This window comes from Nematostella vectensis, chromosome 2 (genome assembly GCF_932526225.1).
Source record: "Nematostella vectensis chromosome 2, jaNemVect1.1, whole genome shotgun sequence".
In the NCBI taxonomy this organism is placed as follows: domain Eukaryota; kingdom Metazoa; phylum Cnidaria; class Anthozoa; order Actiniaria; family Edwardsiidae; genus Nematostella; species Nematostella vectensis.
Genome location: NC_064035.1, coordinates 6,618,514 through 6,642,076, shown reverse-complemented (window position 1 = coordinate 6,642,076; position 23,563 = coordinate 6,618,514). Strand labels below are relative to the sequence as shown.

The 23,563-nt window shown below is 40.5% G+C and overlaps 2 protein-coding genes across 11 annotated transcripts in view; both read left to right on the top strand.

The window, feature by feature from the left end:
* The first annotated feature begins 1,770 nt into the window (after positions 1-1,770).
* LOC5517903 overlaps positions 1,771-23,563 on the top strand; it is a 41,457-nt gene continuing 19,664 nt past the window's right edge. For 3 of the 10 annotated variants that reach the window (XM_048724340.1, XM_048724339.1, XM_048724338.1), the window contains exons 1-10: positions 8,430-10,682; positions 10,837-11,014; positions 12,212-12,229; positions 13,241-13,447; positions 15,455-15,502; positions 16,667-17,203; positions 17,674-17,784; positions 18,542-18,661; positions 19,167-19,436; positions 19,590-19,805. In XM_048724340.1, the coding sequence (XP_048580297.1) occupies positions 10,951-11,014; positions 12,212-12,229; positions 13,241-13,447; positions 15,455-15,502; positions 16,667-17,203; positions 17,674-17,784; positions 18,542-18,661; positions 19,167-19,436; positions 19,590-19,805 (1,591 nt within the window). In that variant the 5' untranslated portion in view covers positions 8,430-10,682; positions 10,837-10,950. Of the gene's footprint in view, positions 2,019-7,544; positions 10,683-10,836; positions 11,015-12,211; positions 12,230-13,240; positions 13,448-15,454; positions 15,503-16,666; positions 17,204-17,673; positions 17,785-18,541; positions 18,662-19,166; positions 19,437-19,589; positions 19,806-23,563 lie in introns of those variants that run through there. The other 7 variants (XM_048724333.1, XM_048724334.1, XM_048724331.1 and 4 more) reach the window with 7 other exon arrangements.
* Positions 2,017-7,414, top strand: LOC5517904 (homeobox protein DBX1). The gene is made up of 2 exons (XM_032362346.2): positions 2,017-3,026; positions 6,222-7,414. The coding sequence occupies exons 1-2, from the start codon at positions 2,603-2,605 to the stop codon at positions 6,563-6,565; spliced, it is 768 nt and encodes a 255-aa protein (XP_032218237.1). The 5' UTR covers positions 2,017-2,602; the 3' UTR covers positions 6,566-7,414.

The window sequence follows — 23,563 nt, the reverse complement described above, 5'->3', positions numbered from 1 at the left end:
GCAGTTCGGCAACCATGGACAGCTGTTTCGTCCTTATTAGGACTCGTCAGCATGGCATAGCCGGTTGATCTATGATTGATGCTTCTAAAGTCCACAATTATTAAATTTCGATTGTCTGAGGGGGGGGGGGGGGGCGTTCATTAGATAGGAGGCGTTTAATAGAAAGGGGCATTCTTTACAAACTATGAAAATATAACAAATCCAAGTGCAGTGGGGTTCTAGTCTCAGCCAGGATCATTAAACGGTAAGTATGCCTTGTTATTCCTGGATGCTAGGAAAAACGAGCAGACATCCTAAGCAATGAGATCAGTAACGTTAGAAAGCGGTACCCTCATTTTGAACTTGGCATTGAACAAGACGCTACTATACTCGCTTACCAGTGTGGATATTGATTGAACAAGATGGCAATTAAATTACCATTTAAATTTACGGAATTCCTATGTCGTTTGTTTTAAGCTGGCAGGGAAGGGAGCGGGGGAGGGTAGGGGGGGCGTTTTTTAGAGAGGGGCGTTCATTGCAAACTTGTAAGCTTAGGCGTTCTTTAGATAGGGGGCGTTTATTAGGTCATTTACATTATCTGATATCTTTGTCACGTCTTGGTGCTTGCTGCGTTTTATCATTCACGCACCTAGTTTGCGTTTACGTTGATTTCAAATCAAATTTGATATTGATGTTGTCGTTCGCCTCGAATCCTCCACAAACAATGAGAGTTAAATTCACTAAAACTATTTCAGGTAATGTGGATACGTCATGCAGATAAAAACTGTTATTGATTTGTCGTTCTCCTCGTTTAGAGACAGCCAACTTGAAACTGTCTCGCGAAATGCAAAATTAATTTGACGCCCATTGAGCAGCGATGGAAGGGATGTTTTGGGATGTTTTGGTTACATCGCACAGAAGTGTGATTTCGGATTCTGATCTATGATTGGCTAGTATTGGGTAGATTGACGTCCACTACCGCGTCACATCGTATATTCGACAGAGGCCTCCCTCGCCGCTGTACACACATGTCGACCTTCCTCCCTTATTTGGAGTATCATAGAATTGTCGCATTTTATTCGATTTCAATGAACAATACATCGTTTCAAAGCTGAAAATTAATTCTTAGAAAAAAAGATAGAAAGCTAAAGGTTTTAAGCACTTTAAGTTTCTTGGGGCATGTTGAAGCTCAATGATTGAATCCTCGATGTAACATTTTATTGTGAGGTTATTCCCCAGGCCAACTTCCGTCTCTCTTCTTTAATGGCGAGTTTGTGTAAACTGTGATAGCTGGCTGTAATATTATGGATGTTTTCCCATCCTACAAAGCTCAATAATTTTTTTCTATATACTGAACTAAATCCGAAGGCAATGACTTTTCAATGACTTTAGAAAAGTAAAATCGAGGTACAGTTTATGTTATCGTCTCTTCACCTAGAATGAACAACGAACAATAAAACACTTGTAGTAATGCGCTTATACAAACTAAACCGGCGTTTATAGTCCGTCCCATGGAATTTTGTGCACTTGTGAAAACATCCAATACCATATCAGATAGCGAAAGTAGACAATTGAACATGAAATAAAATAATCGGAAGCGGAAAGTATGTTTAATTAACTGCCGCCATCATTTATAGAAGGGTTCATTAGTTTTATCTGCGATTTACCAGTAATGGCAATAACAGAATTAAAGCTTATCGCAGAAAGGTACAATTGCCCACCCAAGCTGTGCCTTGCCTGGCGATAAACGGAAGATAACCACAGGCATACCAAGGCTTCTTCTTACACGTGATAATTTGTGTAGTACTTGAGTTGAGATGAGACGGCCTTGACAATCGGCGCCATGAAGGGGCTTGTTATCAATACAACGTAAAACAAGATACTTACTCGCTATCTGCCTACCGATAGGGGAAGCGAAGCTACGTTTTGTTTTGGGTTGTAAGTAGATGTAAGCGCATTTGAAGCGCTGGCGAGCTGGGAGGTAAGCTAAGTAAAGAATATGTGACGCTCCGTGCAAGATGCGATGAGGATTACGGACGGTAGGTGCGGGATTCCCGGTACAGATATTAGTGATTCTGAGTCTTATCTTGAGTGTTATGTTATGATGGAGATAAAGCTATTGATATCAGTCATAAAACTGCCCCAAGTCTGAATCTAGGGCGGCGGTGGGAGACATAAGCTTTCATCACATTTTATGGAACCCACAATCAAAATGTCAAATAACTAAATTAGTTTCCGTGGAAATAACACAGCCGCAAAGTCGTAAATACATGAAAATACCAAGTGCGCCTTGGAAATAGTCCTTACACTGAGCAATTTATGATTTAGAAGATGTAAAGTTATGTTAAGCGTGACTTCTCAAAGTCACAATAGATCTACGGTGAAATAATGGTCAATGGATGGCTTTTCATATAAATATGACTGTTTCCATATCTATGATAGTGTAGATTGTGGAGATAAATTCCATTTATTGGGGATCTTAGCAATTTGAAGGCCATTTCCCCCCAGTACTTGGGAGGTCCGTGCACATATCTACAGTCTCAACTCTAGTGTACTGAATTCGTTTTTGTATTATTATCCTCCTTGGCTTAACGTCTCAATACTTGTTCCATTTTGATGCGAGATGTTCTCTAGCGTGCAACCATTAGTTTACTGTGACTGCGCACTTGACGTAGCGCCACATTTCACTGCGGTACATAGTCGTTGGCATCTTCCAAGTCTTTCCGTGCCTGTATCACAGCTAGACTGCTCTCACGGATGGCTCTTCGCTCAACCTCCACCGGACAACCCGTTAGCACGACTAGTTGGATTCCCTTCAGACAGTCCTCTGGGACGGCTGACTGTTTGCTCAACGTCAGAGAACCCGTTAGGTCGACTGGCAACGCTTTCAACCTCTGATAATTCACTAGCTCGTCTTGCCGTGTGTTCCTCATCGGAAAACCAACTAGCACGATTCGCCGTATGTACGTCTCCGGCATCTCGACCAAACATAAGCAGAACACTAAAATTCGGTATTGAGAACATCCTGTCGGGACACTCGACAACAGGTAAGAACTTTACTCTTGTGTCTCTAAACAAGTTTATAAGAACTCTTGGGTGGAATAGCTTTAATGGATTATTTGGTATTTAATCGCTGTTTACTATTATTATGGCTTTGCGCTAAAGACCTCCTAAGTACTTCCTCGATTTTCAAATCAAAGTTTAATGATATAATGTCGCTTGTTTATTGTGTAAATAGAGAGATTTATGAGAGATCGCCGGCTTGAGTTGTCAATTACGCATTATTGGTAAAGACATTATAAATTAAGTACGTCAGCGTTTTCCAAACACAAGACTGGCAATATCCGTCAAGCAAGCTAAACTGGGTCTTAAAAGGAAGCAATCGCGAGCACAACTCAAGGGAGTCTTGAGAAAAGCAAGAATGCATACTTAGGCGCAAAAGAACGGGCTGCTTGAATTCCTTGTGCTTGCGTTCGACCGGATCTCACTTGTGTTACTGAGAACTAGCACAAACTATGTTCTAGTTGGAAAATGTCTCGAATTCCGGCTCAAACCCCTAGCCTTGTTATCGGTTTATTGTTTTACTTGGGTCGTGAAAATACGAATCTCGTTGCACTTCACTCTCCATAATACGTTATCGTTATTTCTGTATTGGTCCCAGTTTGACTGAGATATCTGAGGTTTTTTTTCCAAAGTGTATAACTATTGTGTGTAACTATTAGTTCGCCTAAATCCATTGTGATATACGTGTCGCTTTGAAGACGGTCCTGGATATGCCTGAAGAAGTGGTCAACGGTGCGGAAAGTGTTTTCCAAGCGCAGATTAGAACGATGCACTTGTTTTTATTAAGAACTCACGAACTAACTTCGTGTTTTGTTAAACTCGCAAACAAACAGACAGGGCCTACGCAAATGCGGCCGTAGTAGCTTTCTGAAATCCGTGCTCCCTCTGCTTCTGGCGCACGATAAACGTCAATAAAACTATAACGTTTCCCTTACGATCATTAGGGCCATTAGGGTTTTATGGCATTCACACATGTTTGCGCCTGGGCTAACGTAAACTTCAGGCTTAGGAAGACTGTAAAAAAGACCCGATACTTTCAAACGAATTTCCTTCATCAAGAAGATTTGTTCTTGTTTATTCTATAGTTTTTATTTATCTTATTTTTAGGTTTTTGGGTAGCACGCTCCCAAAGTAAAACAAATCAGCGATTGACTGGTAGTACTGTATAAAAACAGCCTTGATAAATGCGGAAAGACTTGTTTGAGGAAAAAGGTCCTTCAAAAAAAGTATTCCCTACCAACGCAAGAACACCTCTTGAGCCAAAACATAAACGAACTTTTAATAAGTTTCTTATCGTTTCTTAAGCCTTTGCCATGTATAAGCGGATGCAGTTATCACAGTTAATAAGAACGCTTGCTTCACAGCACAAGTATCATAGGTTTTATCGGAATCGCAATCAACTGATCAACTCGAGTCGCTGGACGGATGGACGCCGTCTTCGCAGATTACGCATTTTATGGTATTTGAGGAATTAGTTCACGCGTGCGTCATCATTCAGTCATCACCCGAGAAATCGGAGTATCTTCCTTTACTAAAAAAAAACGGCTAGAACATATAAGAAAACTAGATTTTGTGACATTTTGTGATTCCCTCAATAAACCACCGATTTTTCGCGATCTCGAGGGGTACGCGCGCGCTTCTTCTCTTTGCTTCTCGGATAAAGAATTTTAGCTGGAGATCCCGTCTCTCGTCACTCTTTATTGGCCAGTATTTTGGGGTGTAAGGAAAAAACAGCACTAGCGCGTGGTACCATATTCAGTAATATACACAGCCACAAACAAATAAAATACAAGTAAAATACACAGCCACACACAAATAAAATACAAGTAAAATACACAGCCACACACAAATAAAAAACAAGTAAAATACACAGCCACACACAAATAAAATACAAGTAAAATACACAGCCACAAACAAATAAAATACAAGTAAAATACACAGCCACAAACAAATAAAATACAAGTAATATACACACCCACAAACAAATAAAATACAAGTAAAATACACAGCCACAAACAAATAAAATACAAGTAATATACACAGCCACAAACAAATAAAATACAAGTAAAATACACAGCCACAAACAAATAAAATACAAGTAAAATACACAGCCACAAACAAATAAAATACAAGTAAAATACACAGCCACAAACAAATAAAATACAAGTAAAATACACAGCCACAAACAAATAAAATACAAGTAAAATACACACCCACAAACAAATAAAATACAAGTAAAATACACAAATAAAATACAAGTAAAATACACAGCCACAAACAAATAAAATACAAGTAAAATACACAGCCACAAACAAATAAAATACAAGTAAAATACACAGCCACAAACAAATAAAAATACAAGTAAAATACACAGCCACAAACAAATAAAATACAAGTAATATACACAGCCACACACAAATAAAATACAATAAAATACACAGCCACAAACAAATAAAATACAAGTAAAATACACAGCCACACACAAATAAAATACAAGTAAAATACACAGCCACAAACAAATAAAATACAAGTAAAATACACAGCCACAAACAAATAAAATACAAGTAAAATACACAGTCACACACAAATAAAATACAAGTAAAATACACAGCCACACACAAATAAAATACAAGTATAATACACAGCCACAAACAAATAAAATACAAGTAAAATACACAGCCACACACAAATAAAATACAAGTAAAATACACAGCCACACACAAATAAAATACAAGTATAATACACAGCCACAAACAAATAAAATACAAGTAAAATACACAGCCACACACAAATAAAATACAAGTAAAATACACAGTCACAAACAAATAAAATACAAGTAAAATACACAGCCACAAACAAATAAAATACAAGTAAAATGCACAGCCACCCACACATGCATAAATCTAAACTGCTTAAAACTGTCCGTATCTATGTTATTAGAAGTAATGTCAATTGCATGTGAAGCCCATTTGATAGTGTTTTGCATATTTAATTCGCCAAACAAACACTAAATATTCACATTTATCTATATGTATACGACGCTGTGAAATACAAGGAAAAAGACTGTGATTGGGTGGTTATCTTTATGAAACTATTTTTTATCTGTCTGAATTTATCAATATATTTGCGTCTTTCAGTCCACTTGTTAATACATGTACCTGTGTTGATTTGTGTATCAGAAAGAGACATTGCGGGTGCTCCCTCCCCTGTATGTCCTCTACAGGGCAAACCTCAGCGAAGACGACCGTGGTCGCGTCCTGTTTTCACCCAATTACAGCGACGAGGGCTGGAAAAGCGATTCCAAGTGCAAAAATACATCACAAAACACGACCGATACCAACTAGCTGCCATGCTTGGTCTATCCGAAACGCAGGTGAAAGTTTGGTTTCAGAACCGACGCACGAAATGGAGACAGGATATGAAGGATGAAGAGCGGAAAGACGAGGAGGAGGGGAGCGGAAAAGAGGATGATGAAAATGAAGGGAAAGATACAAAGATAGAAAGCGAGTTATCGGTGGATTAGAATGTGCGAGTTATCTGTGGATTAGAATGTGGGATGGTTATAAAGTAGAGCTGCGTATTAGCGCGCGAGATAAGAGCGGAAGGATGAAGAGGAGGAAGGGAGCGGGAAAGTAGATGATAAAAATGCAGAGAAAGACATAAAGGAAGAGAGAATGATGTCTACGTGTAGCTAGGTTTGGTAGGCTGTGATGCAGGCCGTAGCAGGGGATGGGACACTGGGGGCACATGCCCCCCCCCCCCCCTCCCATATTTAAAAAAAAACTATAAGGAAATAACCAGTAAGGGCGTGGCTGTGCCCCCCCAATATTTTCTTAATATTTCTGTAATGTGCCCCTCCAATATTTTAAGGCCTGCTACGGCACTGTGATGGCAACACTCGTATTAGCGCGCAAGGAAAGGATGGACATACACGAGAAAGGGAAACATGGTTTTCCACTCGCGTGAAAAAGAATGCATAGTTTGCTTGTCTAACTCTGGTTTCTTATAAAAACAAAGAGTGTATTAGACAAAACGGTGTACAAACATAGTCCTACATAGAAAGTCTTATCTAAATAATATTATACAATTCTAAGGAAAGAAACAGGTCCAGGGTATTGAGGGCCTGACCTAAGTGACAACAGAAACTAGCAGAAATATAAGGGAAGGGACAACAAGAGAGCCTTTCAAGAGCCACGGAAGAATCCTACGTTAAACTCTACGTAGATTCAGACGCACTAAAAGTTCATTCTCGTTCCCAGAGCCCCTCCGTCATAGATAAGAGATAGCAGAGGAGGCTCTGGGAACGAGACCATTTAACGTACTTAGTAAAACAAACCTGAAATGTCCAGGGAATAAAAACACTGTAAACATGTTTTTTTTTCGCGGTGGTTTTTTCGGAGTTTGCCTCGAAAGGATTAAACCCTGTTTGTTGAGAAAAACATCCCATGTCTAGCAATCATGTGTGTCACACAAGTAAATACTCCTCCCGTGCCAATCATTCGGTGCGGTAGCTGAATTTCAGGCCTAATTGAACAACATTGATTTGGGGGGAGGGGGGAAATGGCTGTATCTGATAAGAAGTTAACCGGTATGCACCCATAGACAACGCAGAAGGGCGCACCGATGTTGCGAAATGGGTCAACAGTTTTGTAGGGGATTGTTGCTTCCTGAGTCAGTACGTGACAAACGTGTGCGCCTTTTAAATTAGGGTATATTTAACCCTTTCGGACTAGGGATGGGGGATTGTTTTGAAACAATAATATCTTTTATAAAAAAAAGCCCGTTCTACAGTAATGAGCTTTTTGCGAATGAAAAAGCCATTATAAGAATACAATCCATTGAAAGACTGACACAATAGCATCACACTTGTTGTTCAAGATCTCTATACAAGATATATATACGTATTCACTTCGAATATGACATGAACTTGTAACACGACACAGCAAAAAAAAGGAAAAAGATGAGTACAAATATGAATAAATAAGTGATATAGCTATGATATGGACTACCTTGATGACAATGTGACTATTAGACACAATAATCCCCACCCCACCCCCTTATTTATTAGACACAATAATCCCACCCCACCCCCTTATATATTAGACACAATAATCCCACCCCACCCCCAGTATATATTAGACACCATAATCCCCACCCCACCCCCTTATATATTAGACACCATAATCCCCACCCCACCCCCTTGTATTTAGAGACCAAAATCTCCACCCCACCACACCCTCTTATATTAGACACCATACCTCCCTCGCTTCTGCTCTAAACTCTCCCACATTTTTAACTCGATATCCCTCCTCCTCTTCTTGTCTCGCCTCATGTGCGCCTCATGTGGGATTCGGTTTACCTCTAGCTGCAACTGTGTTCAATTACAGGTTCAATCGATGACGTGGTGTGGAATACCAATCAAACTTGATCCAGGTCCTTATATTCCATTTACTTATACTCAGTAGATATTCCATTTGATTAGAAGGGTGCGTTTTGTCATCTGGTCAAAAGGAGCTTCTTTACTTTTTGTTCGGTTAGACACTCGAAAGAAAAAAGGATATGATTACGATCTGTTTTAAAAAGAAGTGGTTTGATATCAAACGTTTTCTTATCATTTAATTAAGTAGTATTTTAAGAAGACGTTTAAGACGCAAATCGTTATTTTTAATAAAGAGTTTTGCCCATAAAGTACTTTTAAAACGTAAAACGTAAAATAACCCTTTTGGAAAATAAAGGACTTGGTTGGAAAATATTTACTCAAACATCATTCCAGCATGGGTTCTTAACCTTCACGAGTCATCAAAAGGCTCACAGTGGGGTCGTTTATTCTTTAAAACGTCTGCTATGTGCGAAGTCCTCTTTGTAATATTTCTTATGAATTAGTAATGACTTACTCGACAATCGTACGACCATCATTTCAACGAAGTTGTTAAACTATGCGACCTTGGTGTAATTTCATTAAGCTGTGGCTGTGAAAAAGATTTCTCAGTAGTGATTCGTCAACCCCAGGGCGCCCCGGTTGCTCGGCCAAGTGATATTTTGTGTGATTAGCTATATATAGAGCTATAGGCGAATCCCTTGCGTTCCAGTCATTCTGGGTCAAAAGACAACACAATTGCAGACAACTCCACCTTTGGAGTTATCTAAAAGTACGGTTTCAGTAGTTAACGGCGGATATAGTAAAGTGAAAGCATCACCTATATAGGTATGTTGAAATTTGAAGGTTTTGCGTTTTTTTACTACTTTTGTTATGCTAAGCTACTTTAAAACTTTTGTTATACATTGATTATGCAAAAAACAGAATTACCGGAAATAGGTGGATATATAACCGTTCAGTCACAGTATATTAACTTATTAACCATCTAGTCTTCAAACTTGAAAAATATCTAATAATGTTTTCGTTTTACCTGTGTCTTCGATTTGCTACTAAAATAAGAAAAAAGTATATTTAATCGAATAACTATACCTACTAATCATATTCTAGCAGGAAACGACGGGTCAGTTTTATCTGAAAGTGTACGGAATTTTATTTATATTTTTTTAGCTTTTTAATGTAGTTTTATAATGAATGCATTGCCACAGTCGCCTCAAAGAGCTCTCTAAGGAAGATTCCTGATCACTGCTGATCAACAATACTGTTTTGCGGACTCTCATTAGAGTAATTCGCCCTAAAGATCTATAACGGCGGAAGATCGAAAGATCGTTAGTTTTTTGGAGCTCTTCTTCAAACATTGTACGATCTGTGATCATTGGTAACGTTTTTTAGACAAGTTGTAAATCTGCAATCTTCTTTGTGTCCGTCCATTATTAACTTAGTGAGCAAAGAAGTATTTTTTGTGTGGTTTCGTTAGAAGATTATCTCGTCTGTGCAAGGGTGTCATTGTAACAGTATTGAAAGACATCAGCTGTTCCGAAATATAATTGCGTATCTTTTGAAAGTGTCAATGCACTACCAGAACGTGTTGGTGACATAAATCAACCTGTGTGCACCATTATAACGGGCATTTGCCCCAATAAAACAAGATACGCCTGTTTGAAAGGACACTCCTTCTCAAACCATGAGAGGGAAAACACCAGGGTTCATCTAAAGTTCGTTTTTGTACTCACGAAATTCATTGTATTTGGTTATGACCCCCGAGTGGCGATTATGATCATTATTATACTCGGGTAAAAGTTGCGGTCTTTTTCACTTCAACAACAGCGTTCTCTTTAGCTTGGACATAATTGATGGTGCTACAGATATTCTGAAATAACCACTTTACAAGTCTCTGCCTTCTTTTCAGTTAGCAACAAATTTAACATTGTTAGCACTTTTTATTTTTATTTATTTTCTAAGTTACCAGGTAAATCCACTTCAGCAACAAGTTCAAATGTACCATTTTAGTGATAATGGCTTACCGAGTCGAACACCATTTGTTTGTATCCAAATTAGTAGTGAAAATAATACCCACTGATTGGCAGAATCGAACACAATGTTGATAAGTGCGCTGTGTTGAGTCTGTAATAAATAATAAACGAGTTAAGTAGAACGGCATCTTCTGTGTCGGCACTCACCTCAGCTCTTAGGCTATTTATGTGGTTCGCTTTCCATCCCTCGCGATGCAAGAAAATTTAGGCTTGAAAGCAAATGTTCTTCTAAGGTAAGCCATGGTATTTAATAAGATATAATAAGATAATATGATAAGTGTTACAAATCATACTAAATCCAATGAACAGAACTTACGTCCCGTTAGTTTTAATTATTATAGAAAACAAAACGGTTTGATTAACTCAATTTGGTGATGTTTATTCTAGAGTTTGAGTCGCCGGTAGCGCAAGACGTAGCAGATGTTCTAAGTATAAACCAACCATGCGATTGCAAACCAGCCAGATACTCGTCCAAAAAGATCACACGAAAACCTCACAGAAATGAGAGGGGTGCTGGGGAACTATATTGAACTCGCCCAGCAATTTGTTTACTTGGTAGTTTTTGGTAAGTACATATTTTTGAGTCAATTTCGATGGTCGCGAATGTTAATTGTATTATCTCGGCGAGAAAGCCCCAAAGAGTTTATTTACGTCAATAATCGAGTTCCAATTTTTCAACCTGCTTTGCTCTGTCGATGCAGTAGAAGTCCTTTCTACAAATTGTAGAGTGAAACTGCATAGAAGTGTGACTTTCGCGAAGAAACTTTGTTTCTATTTTAAAGTCCTCACCTCAGAATTGTCCACCAATTATAAAAAAGAAAAACGAATTTCCCTTTCTCTAATGATGAAATATTTATGACAAGAAGAGAAGGCATAATACCGCTAGAGCGTATACCAAAATAATGTCAAAGATATCGTGCAAATCTTCAAAGTTACAAAAACAGGTTAAAACTAAAGGCCAATGATTGAGCTTGTATAAAAAGTTCGTGACAGCCGTCTAATATTCTTATTGTCTTAAAATATATGCCAATTAGCAAAAACAAAAAAAACATTTAAGAAAAAGTTTCCGAAACAATTTAAACAAAAATGTGACCACTGTTTGTGATGCAGTCACCAAAAATGTTCAAGTTTTATACGGGAAGTTTTTGCCGAAGGTTTTAGAGATATATATTTTGCCTTTATTTTGCCTCGCTTTACGAGTGCGTTGAGACGTCACGACAGAATTGCCGATCCCAAAACCTTTTTTCGTATATCATATTTCTTATGTCATTAATTTTCTTCGAGCCACGGTGTACTCAACAATCCGCCAAGAGGAAAAAAGTAGCCTGAATAATCCACATGAATTTTGTTGTTCTCTTGGCATCCGCTTTATATGTTTAAAGAATAACGGAGTTTTGACCCTAATGATAAAGATGGCCCACGAGAAATTCCATGCGCAAACGAGATGCGCAAATAACATCTCCTTTAATATCAAAACGGGCGAGGGGCTTGTAAAATATGAGTGATATGTCCTTGATCACGCTTGGGTCCACCTTAACAATGTTATTGAAAATATATCACTCACTAGAATTAGCTGATTGGAATGGATTCTTTGTGTGACTCGGTATTGAACGGGCAGTTTAAAATCGTGTTGATTGACATTCATTAAAGTGCACAATTTAACGCTAACTAACTGTATAAATGCATGTGTGTATCTAAGTAATGCTTTTAATCATTCTTTTTGTAACTTTATTAACCCTCTCTCTATATTATTTCATTCTAGCCTTTCAGCATTCCAACTGTAAGTAATGTTTAATTTTATATACACCAAACACAAATAGCCTGTGGAGCTGGCGCTTTTGTGCGATTTTTCGAACATCTAAGAAGAGAATTATGAATTTTGGGCTCGCGCAAAACTATGGGATGGCCAGGAAGAATGGAGTGCGTTGATTTCGTCCCAGCTACGCTCGAACGTATACTGAGCCCACGAATAGGCAATCATCAAGGTGCACTTTAACCAGTGTGCTATCGCGGGTAAACACGTTCCAGGCATCTCGCAAAACTACCGGCTTCGCAGGCTACGCACGAACTGCTTTGTGGCGCGTTCTCCGAGAGAAAAACTGGTCAAGATGTGAATCCTTGCTAGCCTGGTTGCACGCGGTGTTTTATCGCGGAAAACGCGACAATCGGCTAATCAGCCGTCATCGTGGATTTGAGATTAAGGGCGGACACGCAGATGAGCGCGGGATAGCTGAAAAGAATATAAATAAAAATTAGAATGAAAAGGATGCATTCCTTATCCGCTAGCCCGAAAAACCCTGATTATCGTCGAATAAAAAAGGTGGCCTATCATCTGAGGAATCGAGTTTCCGCGATCAAACACCATGCAGTTGCATAGACATGACCAGCAGTCGGTAAACTGGTCACAAAGTAGGCGACCCTGAGGTGCATATAAACGCGTCTACCCTATGCCATATCACGGATGCATAGAGGCAGATGTATCAGTAGTGGGTTAAGGATGACATGTAACCTATAACACTAACCATAACACGGCTTCTTGAACCATTGGGATGGCTCTTTGCAACTTTTACGATATCAAGCAAATATGAACGGACATTCGAGTACTTAAAAAAGCTTTCGAACTTACAAGAACATCCAAATTATTGGCGACCATCCAAAGGCATTTCCTGAATAGTTTAATAGCTGCAGAACATATATCTCCCTTGGAAGTATTGCACGATTTGCGTTATGTTACCACGATACATGCATTGTGAAATGTTTTAATATCTGTTGTTGTGGTTGCATTATGAAGGTACCATCTTCCCTTTCCCTACATGGGGCTCGCCGTATCAGACCGCAGACCACTTTTGGCCATACCAGAACATCTCAGATGGCGGCTTCCTGGAAGATGTCCAGGGATCAGCTCACACGGTGGTGTATAACGGTGGAAAAATAAACAAGATACAGCAGCTTGGGACTTCACTTTTCCTCGATGGCAAGGATGATTGGGTGGATATCGGTGAGTTAATACTTGTGACTTGATATCCGCTGAATAAAGACAATAGTTAGCTCTCCGCTAACCAGGTGTTCTCGTTAGCGGATAGCCTTGACTCATGAAGCCTTTTCATACACCATTCTTCCTTATTGTCTCCTGGCCTGTATTTATTCCTTCATTTAGTGGTCGCAGCCTATTTCGTTAGCAAACAATCATGTTACCTCTTGTACATGAAATTTACAAAGGCTTACATAAGTTACATAAGTGAACTTCTAAAGCACAATAGCTATACACACATCGGCAAAAGACGGGTCGATGCCGGATCGCCAGCACTACAGTCTTATCCTTGCGGCAGAAAATGGACAGCTGTTTTTGTCTCTGTTTGTACTCAGTAGCATGAAATAGCCGGTGCGAGTCAGGCATACTTCATCGGCAATCAGCTGCAAGGCGACTTCGTCTAACACGAAGTGCTTTGAGCCACAGTTTAGATCCATGTGGGATCTAAGCTGCGACCGGGCTAGCGTTATACATAAGAAATTCTCTACTGAAGTTACCAATGGCCAGGGGGGAGGCCATCAAATATTTGAGTGTAATGTATCGTTGTGTGTTATATGTGTGTGAGGGGGAATGGGGAGAGCTCTTTTTTCAGAACAAAATCGACAATTACTGGTGACCAAGAGCCAGGTACCGAAATGCGATGCATGTCTGTTTATGTTTTGTATAAAGGGAATAGATCGTGACGGTAATTTAAAAAGCTGTAAGATGCTTTGGTTAAAAGAGCAAAAGTAACAGCACGGCCGAATTATAACATCTAATATATTGACTGACTTGCTATGAGTACTGAAAAATAGCACGACGCGATTGGTCAGAACGTCTGTCATTGCTAACACGTGGTTTGGTTCCTCAGGGAACCCAAAATGCCCGGCCCACTGTTTCCGGTTCCGCTTGGCCCATGGTTTCCGAGGGTTTGTTGGTAGGGCCATTTTCCATGTTGGTTGGGCCATTTTTGCGTGATGCTATTAGTTCACAAGCAAATCTTCATGGTTTCCGAGGGTTTGTTGGTAGAGCCATTTTCCATGTTGGTTTGCGTGATGCTATTAGTTCACAAGCAAATCTTCATGGTTTCCGAGGGTTAGTTGGTAGGGCCATTTTCCATGTTGGTTGGGCCATTTTTGCGTGATGCTATTAGTTCACAAGCAAATCTTCATGGTTTCCGAGGGTTTGTTGGTAGAGCCATTTTCCATGTTGGTTTGCGTGATGCTATTAGTTCACAAGCAAATCTTCATGGTTTCCGTGGGTTTGTTGGTAGGGCCATTTTCCATGTTGGTCGGGCCATTTTTGCGTGATGCTATTAGTACACAAGCAAATCTTCAATGCTTTTGATGAATGATGAGTTTGTAAAACCCAGAAGCATTCATTATTAGTACTGTCTCATACTCGGCATTTGCAAGACGAGAGGGAGACAACGAGAATCTTCTAGACACGGAGAGGGGGGTCCTCAGGGTAAACACCAGGGTGAACACCAAAAATTGTTACCCTAAAAAGTACCATTTCTTATAGAAAAGGCGATTTTCTCTCAGATACTTCCTAGGAAATACCCGGGGACCCTTAAAAAAACTACGACATGGGAAGAACCCACCTCCCCCTTCCGGCTTCTAGACCCTGATGTTTGCTCTGCCTTGCCAAAAGACGAACCGACACGAATCCCTTTCACCCCTTTCATCCTTGACCCCAGTTCTGCAAATGGCGGGTTGGTTCATACAGAGAGATCAGGCTATTCCCAAGCATTCTTACTAGGCTTCCTGGGGTTGGTAAGAGTTGTGCTGTCACAGTAAAACTCTTTCCCCAGCCCCTCTTTCCTCATAGCCAACCACAGGAAACCCGTACAGCACGGCAGCGACTAGGCTGTAGTGAGATTACGCTGCCACAATGCGCCAGAAATGCGCTAATAAATGACGATGCTGTGCTTAAACTGATTGCATTACATATGACGCGATACGTAACCAAACACATACTAACTTTTGTTAATAGGCGGGTTTCAAAAGTGCAGCTCTCTACGAGAATTACGAACCTATGGCTGTAAGTAACTTCTCATTTGGTTGATGCGTATCTTGCACATCACACCAACAGAACTGTACATGTTTGCATAAGGGCATTATCGCACACAACGTAGGCATTTTACCTTTTAAGATTCGAGATAATTCACGTTTTGTTGCCCATTTCTCAAAAACTAATAATGATTTCTTACACTATTTGCCACGTCCCTTTATATGCGACAATGTCTTATGTAGAAACCATATCACGATCTATTAACGTCTGAGTTACTTGCATGAGTACGCCCTCACTGGCCGCGGGAAGCATGCTCTAAGGGTTGCTCCTAGGGGTGTGGCGGGGTGCTAGGGGAGGGGATGTCGCTATAAGTGGCAAGCTGAGCTGATAAGATTACGCAATCTGTTTTATTTCGCAAGTCCTCCGAGAAACGTAGCGGAACAATCATCTAAGGGTGAGCTTTTTCTAGCGAGTTATATTTGCTCACCATGGTCTGTGCCTTGCTTTTTCGGCGGACTTCTGCGGAAACAGGTTTAACAAAGCTTTAGATCCGACGACCTGTTCCATGTTTGGTCATGCACAGAAGCTGCGCATATAACAGTGCAATTGTCGCAGTCACAACTCAAAAAAACAGACCCTCGTCACGTTGTCCTATCAAACAAGTTGAATTTTCCCTTTTGATCCGCTTTCCCCTCATCGAGATTTAATTGATCCCTTCGTTGGTAGTTAACAAGACGGCTAACTTTATGTGTGTGTTTAGATTGAAAAAGTGGTTAGATAGTATGTTGACCTATTACCAGAGCCAAGGATGCCGATTTTTTTAATTCGTGGTCATTGAATCACTACTCTGGACACCACCCTGCGTGTTTCTTTAGACACGCAACTGTTTAGCTAAGATTTTGCGAACTCTTTGCCAAAGCTGTTGACTGCACGCGAGCAATCCGATAGACTGTCAGCTAACGACGAAAGCTGCATGGAGCTGGTCGTCGGATCTAGATCTTTCTAATGTGTTTATCTTGGGTGCTTACGTGACAAGGTAACTTTTGAGGTAACTGCGTGCGTGACGTAAATTGACATAGATTGTGACGGTCACAAAGATGTTGTGTGACACCAGAGCCGCTAGAGTTGCACTAATGACGTAGACTATCGCTTCCCTGTGCATGCTGCATGACTGCGTATGCCTTTATTTCTCAGGTGGCTTCAATGCGGATTGTGTTACCGACCCAGCCCGATGTGTTGACGGATTTACGATCGGCTTTTGGCTGAGAGTGTATGAAGCAGGGTATATTATGTCGTCCGGGGCTTTTACAAACTCTAAAAGAGGGCCGGGTTTCCAACTCATCTACGATTCTAACATCGAAGGGTTTGAGTTTGTATTGGAGACGACAAAAAAGCAATGGCGCTTGTACGTGCACGGTCAGTTGCGCGAATGGACGCACATGATATTCACGTGGCGCGAAGCTTACGGCATTGAATATTACGAAGATGGTAACCTCAGCACAAAGGCAAACAAACCCTTCCACTTAGCAGCGCGGCCACCAAAGCGATACACTCCAGTTATCACACTAGGGAGACCTAACAATGTGTTCGAGGTGCGCAAATTTGGTCACTTTGAAATCGCGCAGTTTGCGATCTGGATGCGTCCCTTGTCTCTCGGGGACTCGGCAGGGGTGTACCTGGCGGGCGTGGTTTATGATCAGAACACTGCGGTATGCTGTTACTTCAAGTCCGGTATGTACACTGTGATACATGCACACACGACACCCACCCACTAAAAGCTCACGAGAAAATCAATCAACTATCTACCGAGACAAATAGAGAAGGTCGCGATAGTGGGTACTGGAGGGAATCCAGGTTAGCTTTTTTGAGGGTTTTTTCCAGATTTTCAAAGTCCTCAATTTCTTCTTCTCTTGGTTAAGGACGTTAAGACGCCGGAAGTCCCGTCTCTCCAATAGCACACTGGACTAACGTTTGTAGTAGTGGTCGTAAAGAACCGCTGGGGACGCTGGCTCGTGGTACCATCTTCAGTGATTTGACTACACACTTATCCACACCCATGAATAAAAACTACGTATGATTAGTAGTCAGCTGCAAGCGAATGCCATTTGATTATGTGCTATACAAATTAAGCATTCACATTTCTACAAGCCTCTCATATATGATTTTCTTATCTCGACTAACTGTTTTGTGTCTTTTTTTAGTTGGACTGTGTGCAGTTAATCCATGCTACGACTCCCAGCAATGCAAACGTATCGAAGCTACGCACAAGTGCCTTTGTCCTCGAGTCAACCTGCAACGGAAAACATGCGAAGGTATAGCTTCACACCGCGGTTCCTGTGTTATAGACAATCACTTTGTCGACCTTAAAGATCCTAGCTCTTAAGAATGGTTCTCAATAGGACGCAAGGGTAAGCGCAAGCGGCAGCGCAACACAAATAGGTCAAACACAGGCGCAAGCGCAAGAAAATCAAGCAGTTGCGTTCTCTGTGCTTCCGCTTGCGCTTGTGTTCTAGTGAGAATCGGAAAATTACGTGCGTTCCTCTTGCGCTTATGTCCAAGTGAGAACCAACATTTTATCTGCTCATCATGTCATGGTACTCTGTGTTAGATAGATCGTTTCTTTTCCCAGTATTTATTTATAAAAATAATAGGATAGAAGACCACGTTCTTGAGGAAATATTGCGGGTCTTATGTCGAGCTTTCATCTAGGGAAATAAGAGCATTCGCACCAACGTTTGTTTTCTGTGACATACCGTGATAACACGTAACACGTATATCCCAAACACGTTAAAGCAGTTTGTATTCCCTACAACGCCGCAACCCCATAAAACCTTTAAGACGACTTCCAGCAAATAACATAAGAAACAAAATGATCAGCAATTGAAAGTGGAAGTGGAAAGAACGTGCCTTCAGCTTTAATGTCATGACTGTGTGAAATTTGCTTATAAAAGCCAAAGAAAAGCCGATTCTATTACAAGCCTGATACATTAATGCAATCTTCTAAAGATTATATAGCACATGTAGCTCAATGTGTATTAAATCACTCTATCACTTCATCTTGTTATGTAGAGAAAATCGAAGGCTATTGCGCTGACAAGTCCAGCAGCTGCAACCTCTTCTCTCGTCAGGAGAAGTACTGCGAGCATCGATCCATGCGAGACCTCTGCCCGCGCTCTTGTGATTACTGCGGTAAGTAATACGAGCTATGAGATAATTTCTGAACTAGCCTTCGCATTATCTAACCAAAGCAAATGATTTATGGTGTCCTCATATTACAAAGCATAAGATCATTGTGGACGCGTTTTCATTTGTGCCTTTTCTTAGTAACAATGTTAGTTAGAAGTTCGGAAAATGTCAAGGGTTAATTAATCCATCATTAGAAGAGGGGCACAATATAGCATGAAGAGTCCTGCATGGAGTTTGTTTGGTTCCCACTAGGACGCATATTCAGCCTAAGTTCTGTTTGACCGATTCTCACCTGTGTTGCGCTTGTGTTTGACCGATTCTCATTTGTGTTGCGCTTGTGTTTGGCCGATTCTCTTTTGCGCATGCGTGTTGTCGTTCTTGTGAGAGCTGACCGTCAAGTGCTCATGGTTACCCGCTTTATTCATAACGTGGTCAACGGTAAATTTAAAACTTCCTGCGCAAACTATTCGCACAACTGAAGATATAGCTCTTCATTTTGTTTTAACAGCCCCAGGATCTGTCGCTGTTACCACGACACTCACCCCACATGGAAAGACACCACCATACGGGAAGTTTTCCTCTCCACACCACCCCTCGTCGTCAGGTTACAGTCATATGCCTGCCACTCTGTTCCCTAACTTGGAGCCTGCATCGCCAAAGCCATCCACCACCAGCTCCTCAATAGCAGGCGCAACTACTAGCATGCCTGGCTATAATGTTAGACCTTCGAACAGCCTATCACCTTATGGGAACTTCAGTGCAAGGCGGATGCCTAGAGGTAAATAAACAATGCAAATAGTGTAGGGTAGGTGATGGTGAGTGTATGGTGGATGATTGTTAGTGTAAGGTAGATGATGGTCAGTGTAGGGTGGATAATGGCCATTTTGCGGTAAATGTTGGTCAGGATTCTGAATTACCAAAATCTCTTTAGGATCTGACTGCGAGGCAATTGACTGCAGTTATTACTCAACCTGCAAAGTTCATGCAGATGAGGGTTACGCCCAGTGCCACTGTAAACAGGACTGCCCTCTGGACTATGAGCCTGTATGCGGGACCAACAGCAAGACTTACCTCAACAGCTGCGTACTGCAAGCAGAATCATGCTACATAGGGCGATGGATTCGAGTCGCTAAGAAAGGGCCTTGTGGTAAGCCTCTAGCATACCTTTCACCTGCCTCACGCTGGCCTTTGTGGTAAAGCTAAGCATACTATTTACCTGCTGGCCTTTGTGGTAAAGCTAGGAATACCATTTACCTGCTGGCCTTTGTGGTAAAGCTAGGAATACCATTTACCTGCTGGCCTTTGTTGTACAGCGAAGCATATCATTAACCTGCGCAACGCTGGCCTTTGTGAAAAAGCTAAGCATACCATTTACCTGCGTCAGCTAAGCATACCATTTACCTGCTGGCCTTTGTGGTAAAGCTAGGAATACCATTTACCTGCTGGCCTTTGTGGTAAACCTAAGCATACAATTTACCTGCTGGTTTTAATGGTAAAGCGACGCATACCGTTTACCTGCTGATTTTAATGGCAAAGCTAAGCATACCATTTACCTGATGGTTTTAATGGAAAAGCTAAGAATACCATTTAACTGCTGGTTTTAATGGTAAATCTAAGCATACCATTTAACTGCTGGTTTTAATAGTAAAGCTAAGCATACCATTTAACTGCTGGTTTTAATGGTAAAGCCAAGCATACCATTTACCTGCTGGTTTTAATGGTAAAGCTAAGCATACCATTTACCTGCTGGCCTTTGTGGTAAAGCTAAGAATACCATTTACCTGCTGGCCTTTGTGGTAAAGCTAAGAATACCATTAACCTGCTGGCCTTTGTGTTAAAGCTAAGCATACCATTTAACTGCTGGCCTTTTTGGTAAAGCTAGGAATACCATTTACCTGCTGGCCTTTGTGGTAAAGCTAAGCATACCATTTACCTTCTGGCCTTTGTGGTAAAGCTAAGCATACCATTTACCTGCTGGCCTTTGTGGTAAAGCTAAACATACCATTTACCTGCTGGCCTTTATGGTTAACCTAAGCATACCATTTACCTACGCAACGCTGGCCTTTGTGCTAAAGTTAGGAATAACATATACCTGCTGGCCTTTGTGGTAAAGCTAAGCATACCATTTACCTGCTGGTTTTAATGGTAAAGCTAAGCATACCATTTACCTGCTGGTTTTAATGGTAAAGCTAAGCATACCATTTACCTGCTGGCCTTTGTGGTAAAGCAAAGTATACCACGTACCTGCTGGCCTTAATGGTAAAGCTAAGCATACCATTTACATGCTGGCCTTTGGGGTAAAGCTAAGCATACCATTTACCTTCTGGCCTTTGTGGTAAAGCTAAGCATACCATTTACCTGCTGGCCTTTGTGGTAAAGCTAAGCATACCATTTAACTGCTGGCCTTTGTGGTAAACCTAAGCATACCATTTACCTGCGCAACGCTGGCCTTTGTGGTAAACCTAAGCATACCATTTACCTGCGTAACGCTGGCCTTTGTGGTAAACCTAAGCATACCATTTACCTGCGCAACGCTGGCCTTTGTGGTGAACCTCAGCATACCATTTACCTGCGCGACGCTGGCCTTTGTGGTAAACCTAAGCATACCATTTACCTGCGCAACGCTGGCCTTTGTGGTAAACCTAAGCATACCATTTACCTGCGCAACGCTGGCCTTTGTGGTAAACCTAAGCATACCATTTACCTGCGTAACGCTGGCCTTTGTGGTAAACCTAAGCATACCATTTACCTGCGCAACGCTGGCCTTTGTGGTATAGCACACCTTTTAAACTCAAACCTGTATAGAGCAATTATGCGTTGAAAACAAGTTTGGGGTAGAGTTGCTCATTTTTTATATATTTTTGTTGTGTGTAGTTTTCTTAAAACTTGATTAAATCCTTGGTAATAATTTAGCTCATTGTATCTTTGAAATGTGTTTTCATTGCTAGATTGGGTTTTGATTTTGATGGGAGTTAATATTTTATACGCTTATTCATGAAACCGGTCGGGTTTTTTAATCTTGCAAAATTACTTTGCTCTTTCACATTTTTTTATCCCTATTTCTACTATATGCATAATTTCTGATATTTTATGAATATATATTAATATAAATATATAGCTGACAGTATATTTACGCTAGAACTGAACATTAGCTCAGACATTTGTTTTCATACAGTATAATCGATTGATTGAATTGCTAAATGTGTTTTTCCCAGTGCATCCCCCCTTTGGAGGTTGCTACAATTCTAGCTATATGGAATGTGATATCGCGCCTGATATCACATTCCACCGCGTATGTGTGCCTATTTCGCCATCTTGGTCGCGAAATAGCAGGCGTGTACCGAGAATTTGCTGAGGGGGGTGGGGATGGTTGTAACCTGCGCACCCCCTAGACACGTGCCTGTATAACGATTTAGGGCCAGTGCTTTTAACCCTTGATTGCTTGATGCTCGTCATGTGAGCTGTGTTGTCTTCTAGGTAATTCTAACAAAACCGCGATAGGGCGTGATGCAATGTGTTTATTTAGTATTTGTTTCCTTTTCAATCCGTACAAGCACCTCGCTGCATGCCACAGATACCCCTTATTTCCCCTTTTTTTGCCCTTTTTACAAAAACTCAAACACGTACGTTGCCATAATATTGGTGATATGGATATCATAGTAAAATATAAGATGGATTTCAAAAGCTCGGGCAATAGATTTCACGCTGGTGATATGCGTTTATAGAGTGCCAAGTCGCTCGGAGGTCAATTTCAGTTAATTTGCGATTTGTGTGGTATTCAGCCATTTACACGTTCACGCTTTTAAATCCATTCTCTAGTATATTTGCTAAAAATTCTCACACCAAATGTATTTTGTAGTGACAAACGCATTACAAGCTGTTTTCCAATTCAAGTACCACAAACATTTGCTTCCCTCACGTACACAGGTAACCGTGATAATTGCCGTACACCTAATGCTTCCTTTTTACTTATAATGGTTTAGAATTGACAATGGTACACATCAATAAATGATGAGGAAATAAATTACACAAATAAACATTAGCAATGAAATTTAAGCTACTTATTATGAACACGATTTGATTCTGCATTTAGAACCCATCAGACTAACAAAGCAATATTCTGCTATCTGAGCCTCGGCATGTTTTTAGCATATGTTCTCATGTTTCTGACCACCATGTTGGTGAAAGCTTAGGCTGGACGTTGGTGAAATCTCAGGCTGGACAAATAAGCATTACTTAAGCCTCATTTAATCAAAGCTATTTAGTATAATGTTTGACTAGAAAGGCCAAAGTATAAGCATGAGTCACCCTTCTGACTTTTATTCTTTCTCGTAATGGTCAATGTTTTGTTTAAAACTACTTGGAGGGGAATGTGACCGAGTTTTACTTTTTTGCCCTTCACGTTGAATTCTAAAGTAATTTCAATAAAATAAAATATACTTCCTAGTAAGCCAAGGACCCTTTATTCTCGTAAGTAAACACAGAACCATTGGTTTTGGCTTAAACATCACGTTCAGTGTTCGAACACTCCATTGTTCTCTGCAAATGCCGATTTTCCGAAACTTGTTAAAACAGTAGATGTGAAAACACGATAATAGATAGGTATTTTGGGGGAGTATATTTGCAATGGAATTATAAAGGATTAAAATTACCAAAAGTTTGTCGAGAACGTGTACTACTCCAGCAGACTCAAACAGACTACGATATTAAGCTGGAAGGGCCGTTTTCAGCTCGCTCGCCCAAATTTTGCTATTTGAATATTCGGGTGTAATTCAGTATACTTTTATATGCCTTTTTAAAGCTTTTAAAAATCTGATGGAGTCCAAGTTTAGCTGGCATAAAAAATTGGTACGCCCCGGATTCTGCCAAAGACTATCGATTATGCAAATTTTTTGCTTCAGGCAA